Here is a 14,557-nt window from a genome sequence, read left to right on the forward strand (position 1 = left end):
AATATATCAACATAACTAAGGCTCTCGGGGTCCCTTTTTCTAATAGATGGTTTCGATTTTACGGCATCTATATATAGATTGGGTTTTCTCATTCATTGCTTTGTTTTTGTATACTGTATACGTTGTATATCTACTGTCATCAGCTTATGTGTCCTTGACACAACATATACACATCTTGCATGTGGTACATAAAGGTCAACCATTGTGTTTCTATTTTGCAGGGCAATGACCAGATACGTTTTGAGCTCACATGCTACGCTCTGTACCCTGAAGTTAAGGTGAGTTTTTGCCTTCGCAGTATGGCTTGCGATGGTTAAACACAGCATCTGTTGAAGTGCTGTCGCTGCAGCAGTGCTGACTCTCTCCGTCTGTTTCTGCTGTTCAGATCATTGCACCGTGGAGGATCCCCGAGTTCTACAACCGATTCAAGGGGAGAAAAGACCTGATGGAATATGCAGAGGTAACTCCATCTGTCTGTTAAATTCAAAAACACAAAATTTTTAGAGTTCAGTGCAATGTTGTTTAGGTGTTAATCAGTCTTATCAATAATGTGGTACTACTGATTAACTATTTGGTCTATTAAATGTTCAGACATGCCCATCAGAAATAATAAGGGCACAACGTTATTTCTTTAAATGACTTTAGTTCAATTTGTTTCGGTTTGAATACATTTAGCTATTAAGATGATTTCTCAGCAACATTTTGTTAATTAAAAAAAAACAGTGAACACATAACAGAAATATCCAGATATTGTATGGATATTTCTTTTTTCTTCTCACTAAAATTAATCATTTGTGTACCTATTTTGTATATATTTCTATACAATTACATTTTATGGTAGAGCTCTCTATTTTTCCTCTTTTTTGTATCTGTATTTGATTTGTCTCTGTTGCTGCTGTAACACCTAATTTCTCCCCTTAGATCCATATAACAATCTGATCCATATGTATAGAAATAAGCTCAACATGAATCATTCCTGGATTTATTTAGACCACACATGCACCCCTTGGCTGTTTGCGCAGATGGTGGTTTAGACAAGTTTCTCCCACTAGAGGGTGGTCATGATGTTTTAGGCAGCTCCATTCTCATGAGGGCTTTTGGAGTACTTGTGAAATCACCCAATCATAAAACACTGAATTGTTGACTGTGAACATACTGAACATAGATTTCTTTGTTGATTTGTTTTGTTCTTTCCGCAGTGTACTATAAAAACAGTAGCAGTGTGTGAAAACAGATGTATTTTTGTTACACAGCATGCCGAAAACAAGCCGTTGGAAATAGTTTGCTTGTTTCCTTGTATTATTCAGAACTTTCTCTCGAGAGTACAGCTCTGATTTAAAGTCTCTACTCCAACCTTCTGTTGCAGACATCTTCAAGGCAAATGCTATAAAACATAACCGCTTTCTCTGTCAAACTGCAGAAACATGGCATCCCTGTGCCTGTCACTCCCAAGGCACCCTGGAGCATGGATGCCAACCTAATGCATATAAGGTGCGTAGGACTGGTGTGATACATCTTGTTGTAGTTCCTGCTTCCATTTTACCACAATAAAATAGACTGTTTTTCTAAATTATGTTTCTTTACAGCTATGAGTCTGGCATCCTGGAAAATCCCAAGGTAAGACCAGCTCTCTGTCTCATGTCTAGAAATTATTGGGGAAAAATGAGTTCTCAATCAACACTATAACCGGCATGATGTACTACTACCTAGTTATGTACTACATTGCATATATACTGAACACAGTTCATGAATGAGCACTGGTTAAATATCGAGAATGCAATAGTAGGTTCACAGACAATACTGACTTCATTCAAAATAGATTATTGAAATTGGTAATCATTCACACCTGTGTTCAAGAACCTGACGTTAGTGCCATAAAATGTGTTAAGATTCTACATAAACATCTGGACAGTGGAACATATTCAGTTCAGTCCCTTCAATTTCATCATGTATTTTTTTCTCATCGAGATAATTACCAAAAACACTTTTCATCTTAAACGTGATATTTAACTGAAAATTTGATTGCTTTACTATTGAGTACAGTACAATATTAAAAAATGATATTCCTCCTCTCTCACACTCAAAATGTTCGCTGTCATTTCCACAACAGCAGACAGATAAAATATTACATATTTTTTTGTAAATGCATCCTCCACTTGGAGTGACCATAAAAATAACACAGCAGTAAGGCTTCTGTCCCCTCTGCTGACCCATGCCAGCCCTACCAGAGACAAACACGACTCACTCTCCCACAGTGCCATGGGTGAGACAGAGTTTGATCTGTGCTGGGGTTGGAGGTCAAAGCAGTACATACAGGTTGCCCCCAGTGACCCCCAAAAAGCTCCCATCCCTTGGCCACTGTGTCTGTGTCTCTGTCTCTCATCACCCCGGGTTCTCGTCGGGCCCTGGGAAGAGACTGGGACACACAGACACTGACTTGTCGTCAGAAACGCTTCGACTAATTCCCGATTTCATGGGAGCCGCGGAGGGGGAAGGGTTAGGGCGTTGCGCCCAGCTGGGGCCTCCTGAGTTCCAGCCCCAACTCCTCGGGACCTCATTGTTCCACTAGTTGCGCCGCCGCAGGCTGCAACGTGGGAGGGGAGCCATTTCATCGTGACACCGTGACACCAAAATGTCACCAGTAACAGTAAAGTACAAAGAAAGCGCGCCAGACAGATGAGTCCCCAATGGTCGGGTGTCACAAGGAGGCGAGGGGTCCCGCACTGCTGGAGTGGAGATGCAGGGGCAGGGCCACTGTAACTCTAAGACCTCTATCTCTCTCGCTCACTCTCTTTTTCTGGCCCTTTCCCACCCCTCCGCTGCCTCTTTAGTGTTCGGCCTGTGGAGAAATGTTTTGAAAAGAATGAGCTGAACCGGTTCAATAGCATAGCGATGCATGTTGACAGTATTGTGTAACTGATTTCATTCAGGGGTTTTGTGTTGGACCATTTACTCAAATATTGAATCGATGAATGGCATTAAATACAATGAAATATTTATGGTGCAGGGTTCCAGAGTGGTAAAAGGATTTAAATAAATTACCCAGGGTACGATATGATATTCTGAACTTTGAACAAGCTGTAATAATTGAGTAACATTCAGTAACCACAACCCATGGCCCTTCTGGCAATTTTACTTTTTCAGGTTTGTTAAATAAGGTCAGTATAGACGTCACATCATCTTCATCATCATCATATCTGAGTGGTTTTCCAAGGTTAAAGTTTTTTTTTAATGCTATTTATATCAGGAACTCGAATTTAACAAGTATAACTACGACTACATAAGGCATTTCCAACAGACTTGACAGATTTTGATTGACCTAAAAGGTCCTCTGAAAGAGGTCACCTTTTATAAGTATCTCCCAGCCTTTCTCTCCTCCAATTACAGCCCTAAAGGCTCAGGGTCTACTATTCAACCCCGCCCCCACCTGTGGTACAAAGGCCCTTCTTTGCTCAACACAGTCAGATTAGGAAATGTCCAAATGGTCGCTCATATGTTCTTCTGTAGATAAGAGTCAGCAGAGTTCAGGTTACTCTGTGATTAACACTGTATCCTTCCTGATAACCCTAAACCATCTTGCCTGTAGCACAATGGCCAAGTGACTTTTTATTTACTCATCTCCATCTGGTAGCGTTTACTTGTGTGAAGACATGCGCCCAGAATAACTTCAGCTTTATGTTTTTACTAGGGCTGTCAAACGATTAAAATTTTTAATCAGATTAATCACAGGATTCTGTCATACCTGCAAACTCGTCGCTTTTCGGCGAAAATCGCCGTTTAGAATCAAAATATATGACCCACGTGAATCGTATAGATCCGAAGAGTTTTTGTTTTTGGGAGGGGGGGGGGGGGGTAGCGGCAGCTGCCAGAGAAGTCAGCCAGCGCTTCCCAGACTGGACTGTGTGGGCGAGTTACCGTAGTGTGAGACAAGGGAATATCGTTATCTTGGCAATAAAACATCTTTGGTAGACGTCATGAGTATTGTCCAATCAGCGTTAAGATCGGGCACAAGCATCACTGCTGCCGCTGTGTGTTCAGACTTTAGAATTGGCTAAAAGTCTCAATCAAAACCCTTTTGATAATAAAAAATTAGAGGCTTTGATTAAACACTGTCAATGCTTCAGAGGTTAATGTAACAGCCTACTGAAACAGAAACTATACGGAGGGACGCAGCTCACTGTATTTAGTCACGCTGTCCGTTTGCCGACATGGCTCTCTGTTAGACTCTAGACATAGAAAAAGATCGCGGAAGCCGTTCCCGTAGACAAAGTTAACGGGCAGGATATACCCGACTGATTTCATCCATCAAACCACAGAGTTTTTTCTGAGTGGCGTCTCACTCGCTCACTGGGTCTCCCGGGTCCCGGTGATTTTCACCGTCACAGCGATCGACTCGCTGCTTTGCTGGGGCGGAGACTTTGTGTGAAGGTGATTTAACATCACGGTCGTAGACGAATGTTATAACTTTATGCTGCATAGTTTGCACTGCACTGTTGACCCACACAGGACTCTTAAGTGAAGCTGACAGTTTAATGAGCGCACATTGCAGAAATGAAGTGTCTGCAGTGCGCTCACAATCAGAGCCGACCGACAGCCCCCCCTCCCCCGCCCCCCCAATTTATTTTTATTTTTATTTTTTAGTTTGTGTGTTTGATATTAACATCATATTATTATATCATACAAAAAAAATAATACAATGTTTTGATCTAGATAGCCTAGTTAATAGCCCAATAATTTAATCAGTTCATCTGGGAGGTAATCCAAGTTTAACTGATCACGTCACGTTCACGTCCAGTGTGTATTGAGTTTATTTAAAAACATTTGGAAATGGGGCTCAGATGCCCATGCACTGTATAACCTATTTCAGCCTCATCTGTGGAAAAAAAGATAGCTGGACAACAGAGTTCTTCTGCTTCATTCCTCTCACTGCATTTAAATGTATTCATTATATTACAGAGAAATATGTCCCATAAAAGAAAAAGAGCACCAAGCCCAACCCAGAGGACCCTGCATAATATTTTATTTTAAATGAACATTTTAATGGAAAATCCAAGAAGCTTCTAATTCATCCGACCCAGTGTCTCCAAATTATTTGTTCACACAAAATTCCTCAGATTTAGCCTCTTAATTTCCCTCTCAAAGTGCACCAGATTCATGCATTTCACTTTAAAAAGTTTAAAAAAAATCTCCCGGGGGGGCATACCCCCGGACCCCCCTAGGAGGGTCAGGATCTCAGCTGGCTATTATTTTCACCCAGCTGGACATTGGAGGCAATAGTGGAGAACTCTGGTTGTGTGAATGATATTTAACAATAGCCAATCGTTTTGACAGCGAAAAACACCCGACCCCCCTAGAAGGGACGGGTGTTTGTCACCTTTTTCACCTCCTATGAGTTTGCAGGTCTGTCTGTGAATTAATCACAATTAATTTTACCACTCGAAATATGCCCAACAAATTCTAATTGTCTCTGTATATTGGTGTACGAACGGAAAGATAAAGGACAGAAGGTGGATATGTACATTTAAAATTAGAATTTTTATTAATTGAAAATCCAAATGATGGTTTTAATACTGAAAAGGAATTTAAATCAAACTAAAATATATACCTACCACACCATAATTCAATTGGTCTGTCTCTTTACTATGTCTTTGGGCAAATATAGGCTATATAATGGCATTCATTTGGTGAATCTATAGGTTGTGCATTCTTGAATACAACTTGTGTGTGTGTGTGTGTGTGTGTGTGTGTGTGTGTGTGTGTGTACGTACACGCGAACACGTCCTAGGGAACTGTTCATTTGTGCCAGGAAGCCAACGTTATGTTGATGTCTACTAGGGATGAGCCCGAATCCGAATATGTATTCGGATAAGCACGGATAATGAGTTAGATACGGATACGGATCATTTCCGAATAGTCCCGTTATTATTCGGGGATTTTTTTTTTATATATTATGCGCCTAATTGACGCAGCGCGTTCCACCTCAATGACACAACAGGTAGAATGACACTAACAGCTGTTCTGCGGTGGACATGAGAGGACCGGGCGCGTCGTGACCCGCGGTCTCTCTCTTTTTATCCACTGATAAACGCAGCGCGTTCGCCCTTTCCCTTGAATAGAGGGTTCTACCTGTCGCATTCGCTGCCGTTTTTATGTGAGTTTCCTCCGCTGCCGTGGCGGAGAAGAGACGAACCGATGGAATATGCTGCACCCCGAGTCACCGTCAGCCCTTCCCCGATGTATTTACATTCACTAGGCCTACTGCTTAAACTCTTTCAAACACCACAACGTTTCCATTCCATCAAACTGATGTTTAGGACCTGTACTTTTTCAGCTGTCAATCAATGCGTATACGGCTAGGCCTACTTCAGGACCTATACAATAAAATCGGAAACTGCAAACTTGACACATTAAAATCACATGTGGCTTTGTGGAAAGGCTAACATATTATTTAGGGTTTATGAAATTGGTACGTTGATACATATATTGTTCCTAAATCTTAGTTTAGTAAAACAAAAGTAAAAAAAGAGGGAGGGGGAGAGATAGAGATAGAGATAAAAAATAATCATGAAATACAGCTGTATTTCCCCCAGTTAAAGGGATACCTTAATTAAGTTAAAAGTAACTTTTTACTAACAGTTAGTAGCCTATGCACAGATTTGGGCTGTTTATCAATATTTTCGTTCCCTGAATTTCTTAGTATTCTGAGAACAAAGAAGAGAGAGAGATGAAAAGCTAGAAATATATCTGACTTTTTGACTTATATTTCAACATTACATCAATGTGATGCTTTGAAGGGACAACAATTGCATTGACAATGAATATTAGTTTAGAAAATCAATTTAGGTGTGACTTCCTTTAATGTAGGCTAATGCAAAAGAAACTTCCGGTATACGCCACGCCCACTTCTTGTTGTGTATCCGGATACAGATACAGATACAGATAATTTTGTTGGTTGAACAGATACAGATACAGATAATGACGTCTCCGCACACCCCTAATGTCTACTCACACACACCTCTGAAAACTCCAGACGTTTGTGTCCTCGCGGGCTCTGAACAGAGCGGACAATGTTTCTCCTCCTGTTGCTCCCGATATCAACTGTCACCTGTGGCAGTTGATTTCATATACTATCTATGCCCCCGACACAGACGTGACCGTTAGCAGTTTAAAACACGGCACGGGCTAACGTGCTGTGATGTTTGGCTGCGCGCAGCTACTGATCCTGGGTCAGCCGCAACGTTGGAGTGGCTGTAGTACAGAGCCGGTGGGATGCACGGGGTGGATCATTCTGCACATGCGTTAATTGCGATTAAAAAAATTAACGTATGTATGTATGTATGTATGTATGTATCTATCTATACGATAGACGACATTTCCATCTGGTTGTTTGATCTATTAATGCTGGTCAAAATGTTTTATATTATATACATATCAGAGCTGCCTGCAACTTACAAATGTATCATGCCTACTGTCAAACAATATTTTAACTTCAAGGCAGAGAAAGTACCAAGTTGGCATTAACAGTTCAGACTTGTATTACTGTCTGGTATGCTAAAATTAAAAAGGAAAAACAATTATGTTGTGGTATTCATCAGATTTCCTTTAGCAATATGCTCCAAACCCTGAAGTTTCCTCACTACGTCCTTCCTGTGTTTCTGTCCCTCCACACATGAGCTGTCAGGGCACAGCCTGAGGCAGCGCGACACTCGTCCTGAGTCATTAAAACATCACTTCTGTCTTAATTATAGCCTCTGTCAGTGAGCTTCCCCAGGCCCACTTTGCTCTTTGATCAGGGAACTGATGAGCCACTGCTCATGTTGACCAGGAGTAAAGGAGCGTAACGCCAATCCTCTGTCCACCTAGAGGAAATGAAAACTTGTTTTCTGCTGGTCGCATGGCTGGCTGGAAAGATGGATGGTCAGAAGACTGCCTGTAGGGAAAGGAAGTGGGCTTGTAGGTGTATGTATGCATGTGAATGTGTGCTTTGAAGCAAAGAGGTCAGCATTAGTCATGTGCCTTCACTGCCCTCAGGTCTGATTGGTCTGACCTGTAATACTTAGCAAGTGCTCCCTGTGTTCATCTCAGCATCACTGTGGCTTTGCTTCCATGTAGAAGTGCCTGTTGTCCTAATCAAATTCAGCTGAGGCCCTACAATAACCAAAACATCCTTGGTGTTAAGAATATAAATAACTCTCCAGCACATCATGTGCATATTGTTTCTTTGTCTCAATTTGCCATCTTTGCATTTTAAAGAGAAGGACAGACTTGAAACGTGGTGATTTAAGCGTCATTTCCAACCCATTGCGCCAAAAATGTGTCTTCTCTTCTCTTCTATCTCCCTCTCAATCTCCCTTTCCTCCCTCCCCTTTTCCTCCTGCCACCTCTGCCTGTTTTGGCTCTGTTGGTTTCGATTGAAAACCAATGAGGCAACTAATATGTGGAAAGATAGAAATTTACTTGCTTTAGGTTCATGCGTCAGCCTTTTTCTTTGCTGTATGGGCCACGTTTAGCACAACAATATGGCAGAAGCAAAGGCTGCCAAAGGAGCTTCTCTGTGCTACATGGTGGTGCGCTTCATGCCCCATTTCCCACCAATACCCCCTGCCCCCCGCCTTCTCTGCCTCTACCTTTTCCTCCCTTTCAGGGCCATGGCTTTGGGACAGGTCCACCTGCAGGGGGTTTGAATTGAAATGCATTGATCTCTCGCTTACTGAAAACAAGCCTATTCCCCTTACTTTTCTTTTTTTTTTCTTTATATCCCATATCCTGCTAGTTTGAGCTCCCATTTTTGTAGCATGCATGAGTTTTCAAGCATTACTTAGCCACGTATGTTTTTAGTTGATTTGGTGGAAATTGTATCTAATATCAGGCCTTTCTCTGAGTTTTAGTGCAGCTCCACACTCCATACCTTTTTAAGACAGTCACACCGGGACCCAACGATTATTCTAAACTCTGGGAGTTAATTTACAAAGGTATATTTCGCTCTGGTTTGGCATAAAGTCTAAATGTGCAGTTATGTCAAAACCCATAACTGATATATTTCACTGTTTTAATGTAATTTAGAGACCCACCACCAACGAAGACCGTTACAGCTAATGGCTCTAATGTGCGATAAATATGTTTTATTTGAAGGTTGAAAAAGAAGAAAAATTGCTTACGATCACCATATAACATCACAGGAATTGTGGACTTTCTAATACTCCGGTATTTAACATTCAGTCCATCTTTCCCCCTCAAAGAGTATGCATCAAAAGGCTTTTTAGGGTAGTCATTTTGCCCCTCTCCTGTTTGCTCTCATTTGGCATCTTTCAGGTCACTGAGGCAGAAAATAAAAGAGGCAGACGGGTGCCTTCCCAGTCAATTTCGGTGTTTAGTTAAAAGGAAGGAAAGTGATTGCGCTGCTCGTTTTCTCCTCACTGACAGGCATAGAGCAGATGCCGATTAGTTATTGTGTGATGGTTTAGTGTCTGGTAAAGCTTTCCATTTAAATGCACCCAGTAGTTATTTTGCATAGTCCCCCTGCAATTTGCCTCAGCTCAGAAGACATTGGCCATCGTCTTGTCCTAATGCTGTGTAATTGTTGGATGGCCACATCGCTTGGCAGACACGTCAGAGCACCACGCTCTTTGAGGTCCCAAACATGACTTATTGTAATGTTACCAGCTCCCACCAACTGGAATACAACTTCAAATGTCTGTCAACCAGGACAACTCACAGTGGATTTTACGGTGTGGACTGTAAGGATCTGCTGTGTGATGCCCATTTAGCAAAATTCTTTATTTGAAAATAAAATTGCGGGAAAACTTCTAAAATATAAGATTAAAGGAGATCAAGATGGGTGTGGACAAACCACGGACACATGACAGAATCAGCACATCTGAGATTTTTACAGAATGTTTGAGCACTTAGTGTTGCTCAAATGGGTTCTGTCCTAGTATCAGGTGTATTTTGACTTGTCAAGTGTTCAGTATTCTCGGGATGTGAGTCATTTCTTTCTTTTGCCCTTTCCCACTCTCCTCCACGCTACATCCCACTTTTCCCTCCTTCCCCCTGTGGTGCAGGGCCATGCAGGGGAAATGAAACCAAATAGAGGAGAAAAATGGAACATTGATTTATTTTTTTTGTCTTCACTCAAATCCTGATGGTGTTTTCAGGTTCCTCCTTTTTCACGCATCATTCTCTCTTTTCTTCTCCGCACTATGCCTGGAGTTGTCTGTTTTCACCTTGCACAATAGTCTCCCCATTCGCAGCACTCTTGTTTTGATGAGGTCTCAGAAGGTCCACGTTATTCATCAAGGGGGAAAAAGTGAAATGGAGAGTGTTAGTGTGAGCTTTTGTGTGTTTTTCAGAGCCAAGCTCCGGCTGACCTGTACCTGATGACCAAGAACCCTGAAGACTCTCCCAACACCCCTGATGAACTGGAGATAGAGTTCAGAAAAGGTTTGTTCTTGCAACATGCGTCACCTGTTGATTCCTCTGTAAACTTAACAAACCTAATCATTGATCTATTTTCTAAAAGCATGTCATTTGCGCACAAAAAAGTTTTGTACTGTATGTTCTAAAAGCAAAGAACTGATATACTTTTTCCCGATATATTCTCGTTATCATTCATTGATCCAATGTAAACAAAACATATGGTTTCTAATTGGTCTTTCCTGACATTCCTTGGTCTTTCTTTTCCTGTATGGTATTTTTCTATCGAATGTTAAATTGTATTTTGCATTTGAGCTAGGAATAGTGGATGATTTTACAAGGATTCGAGAGCAAAATGAATTCAAACTAAATATGCACCTTCATGTGAAAAGTGATAGGACTTGCCCAGGCTTGGCTTCTGAAATCTGCCACTCATCAAAACCAATTTGTTTCAATAGATTTTGTTGTATATCATGCACACACTGAAAAGGACGTTTCACTTTTGCATGACTATTCATCAGTTCCATAATGCATCAGCAAAGGCAGCTCTTCATGTTACTTAACATTGATGGTTATTGCTGCAGGGCTACACAGCTCTCCCACTGACCCGGTTGCACTTTATCACCATTCCTGACCACCCAGACTTATCCTTAACCCCTCACAGCATTACTTGGTCCAAAGCTGCCATGTTTAGCCCAAGGCTGCACACCCATGCCGGAAGCATTAAGGCCAGCTAAAACACCAAGCCCTGAGGGGCCAGAGAAACGCTCATTAGATATATTGCCATGAGGGCCAGGCTGAATAGCGGAAAGTGTCACATGTTGTGGCAATGGCAAGGAACATCCAAGCCTGGGGCAAATGGCACAGATGTCCCTTCATTCCCGGTCACTAGTGGAGGCTGCAAAGTACTAACATCAATCGGCTGAGATACACTAGCTCCTTCGATCGGCCTGATGGGCAGCTTTATGAGCTGTAATAGTAATTTAAGGGAAGCAGGAGGTTGGCTGAAGATTGTGGGAATACTTCTGATCACTATATCTGCCAAGGGGGCAAATTAAAATGCCTTCAGTAGTCAACGTGTATCTGTGTTTTAATGGTGTTCATTTCCCCTTTACCAGTTAACCAAAGAAAATGTTTAACTATAAATAAAGTACCAACAAGGTTGGTGTCAGTTCAGCTTGAGATGAGAGGCTTTTGTAAAACAGCAATGCAATGGTAAGGCCTGGTTTGGTTTCGCGGGTTTATTTGCTGGCCTGCACCCTGTTTTCACACATATTCCCTGTGCCTTTTATTGAGCACCCTATGACAAAAGCTGTTTTAGTTGTCCACACAAAGGCCTGAGCCTACTCCTCCCTCTGAGCACAAGATCAGCTCAAGAATGTTTCATTTCATTCTCCCTCCCACCTTTTCATCCCTGCCTTTCTCACCAAAGTTTTCTCACTGATTAAAAAAGAATATTTAACGACAGGAACCTTTTCCCCCGTCAAATACGCCATTCCCCATTTCTCTCCCTTTTTAAGAAAAAAATTTCATCCCTCCCTCCTTTCATGCCAAATAAGTGGAAAGGAAAAGGAGACAGAGAGGAAAAATGTAAAGCAGTAATTTTTCCTACAACTGTGTCTGCGCTCCCATTGTCTGCACTGTTAGGCTGCGAAAAACTGAAGAAAAGGATCATGAGGAGAAAAAGACCCCTCAGTGAATGATAGAACCCGCATGATGGAGAGAGCGAGGAAAAACAGGCACGAAAGGCCAGCCCCTATACTCCCACGTTCAGACACTTAATTTATTTGAACTTTTAATCTAATTATTAGGTATCTGGGAGGGGCCGCCGTTTTAGTAATGGATCATCCATACTGCTCTCTCCTGCACCGGGAGGTACTTTTTCTTCTTCCATGGGAGCCACCACAATTCCCGCGATATGAGAATGGTTCCATCAACAAAGCACTTGTCTTAAAAAAATTGTCAAGTCCTTTACGTATCATTCCTGTGTGGGGCTTTGTAAACGCTGGCTGAAAGGCAGCCAGAAGTGCTGCTCTCCTCTTCAAAGCTGTTTGAGTGACAACTGCAAGCATGCTAAAGTATGTATAGGGCTATAAACTGGATAAGTGGAGAACGAAAATCAGCTGATTTTTTTTTCTCTCATTTCCTCTCCTTGTGCAGTCCTCAAATTATTATATTTCCTTCTCAACGTGTAAACATGGACACACACCCTTGTGTCATGTTGGTTTCCTCGCCTCCACCTTTGGTCAGTGTTGCTCATTGAAAGCCATGAAAGCGCAGGTCCATGACAGTGATTGATGTGTATTTGGTTTAAGTGGCTTTGGAGTCTGAGTATGAAGAGTAAACTTGGGTGTCTTTAAGTGTGTGCGTGTGCGTGTGTGTGTCTTGGAGACGTAATAGAAAGATGGGTGATGAATTTGCAAGTGGTTTTGTCTCCTGCACATGCACATTAACACACAAACGTTCAGTGGCGCAAAAAATCTCAGCGCTAAAGAGAGTATGGGTAACAAAGCTGCGTGAGTAATTGAATTAGATAAAGGCCTGCCCACGATTTCACAGCTTTCAAATGAGCAGGGCCTTTGAATTTATTAGCTCTTCTCAACACCTCCTTTTGTAATGGTTTTCACTTTTAGCTGACTATTGATTTCGTTGAATGAGATAGAGAACTTGTCAGTAGATTTGATCAATTCTTTGCTGTTTCTTAATTTTTTTTCTCCATTTAGTCAGTTGAAATTCATTTTTCCCATTTTTAATTTTTGAATTTTTTTTTTTTTTAAATAGTCATTTCCTAAAACTGTTGATTAAGTAGCCAGTTTAAAGGTTAAAATGTTCATTGTTCTCTGTAGCATATGTTTTGTTTGGTAATAATCCCCCATATCTTACATTTGTACTTTGGCACACTTGCAGTTCTTGTGGTTAATGCTACCGTAAACATTTTTCGAGTGCAGTTTGTTTCCTAATGAGGCTATTTATTTTCTGTATAAAGGCTAGTAATATAATAACAATTTGTTAATGTATTTGGTAACCACAAAGTTAATCAAAAAACAGAAACACCATAATACTTAAGGGTGGATGAACTAAATGAGAGAAAAAAAAACACATCAAATGGTATATTTAATACTTTGTGCATTTGCGTCTAGTATTAGGTTCACTGCTTTAATTGAAAAATTCAAACGGTGCACAAATAGCACAGTTAACTGAATTGTAGTAGAGGGTATCATTTTCTAACATCAGGTAGCAACATTCACTTCAAGTGTGACACTGACAACTATGCAAGTAATGGCAGTTTAGTAGTAATAGGTTTGAGTTAGTTAGAAGTTTTGTTTTTTTGTACCAAGGAAAATCAGTGAAAAGATAAATTTTTCTTTACGTTTGTTCAGGATATGATTTCCTTCAAAACATAAATGTGGCCTTTTTTCAACCTACAAAGAAAACCTTCACGGCTGTTTTATGTTTTAAATTTCAAACCTAAATCTAAATATATATATATATATTATTATTATTTTTTTATTTTTTTTACTGTACTAGATGAGTCAAGAACATTGTAAATCCTATAAATCAAAGATACATTTTTATTTTATGTTATGCCTTTTTGTATGTTGAATAACATTTAAAAAAAACTAAAAATAATTCCATTTAGGAGTGCCTGTTGGAGTGACCAATGTGAAGGAAGGCGTATCCAAGGACTCGCCCCTGGATATCTTCTCATACCTCAATCTGATTGGGTAAGCATTTTTCTGTGACTTTTCCTAATGTCAATTAAACAGTTTTAACTTACATCAATCATTTGTTAGATGTACAGTCTAAGGAAGCTTCTCTATTGGAATAACACAAAAGTCCCTCACTGTTTCCCTCACTGTTTACTGTGCAAATAAATAAAAAGCAAAAAAAAAGATAATTGATAGCAAATACATTTGTTTCCTCTGCCACTAGCTGATATTGTCATCTGATTTAGACATTATTACTGAAATATAATAGTGTAGCTCTGGTTTTATGTCATGGAATTTCTTGTGTTGAAACTGAAATAGTTTTTCAGTTATTCAAAATACTTACAAACGACAGCTTTGTATTGTAACAAAGCTGTGATTTCTTTTTACTGGATGTGCTTTGTGCTGCTATATCATGTTTGCTATTTTGTAAATTG

At 40.6% G+C, this 14,557-nt stretch overlaps 1 protein-coding gene across 1 annotated transcript in view; it reads left to right on the forward strand.

Annotated features, from left to right (window-relative positions):
• ass1 (argininosuccinate synthase 1) overlaps window positions 1-14,557 on the forward strand; it is a 31,767-nt gene that overhangs the window by 6,682 nt on the left and 10,528 nt on the right. Inside the window, exons 5-10 of the mRNA XM_080046310.1 lie at window positions 222-278; window positions 386-460; window positions 1,421-1,491; window positions 1,587-1,617; window positions 10,350-10,440; window positions 14,054-14,138. Of these exons, the coding sequence (XP_079902436.1) occupies window positions 222-278; window positions 386-460; window positions 1,421-1,491; window positions 1,587-1,617; window positions 10,350-10,440; window positions 14,054-14,138 (410 nt within the window). The remainder of the gene's footprint in view (window positions 1-221; window positions 279-385; window positions 461-1,420; window positions 1,492-1,586; window positions 1,618-10,349; window positions 10,441-14,053; window positions 14,139-14,557) is intronic.

The sequence above is a fragment of the Ammodytes marinus genome (assembly GCF_949987685.1).
Source record: "Ammodytes marinus genome assembly, chromosome: 18".
Classification (NCBI taxonomy): domain Eukaryota; kingdom Metazoa; phylum Chordata; class Actinopteri; order Uranoscopiformes; family Ammodytidae; genus Ammodytes; species Ammodytes marinus.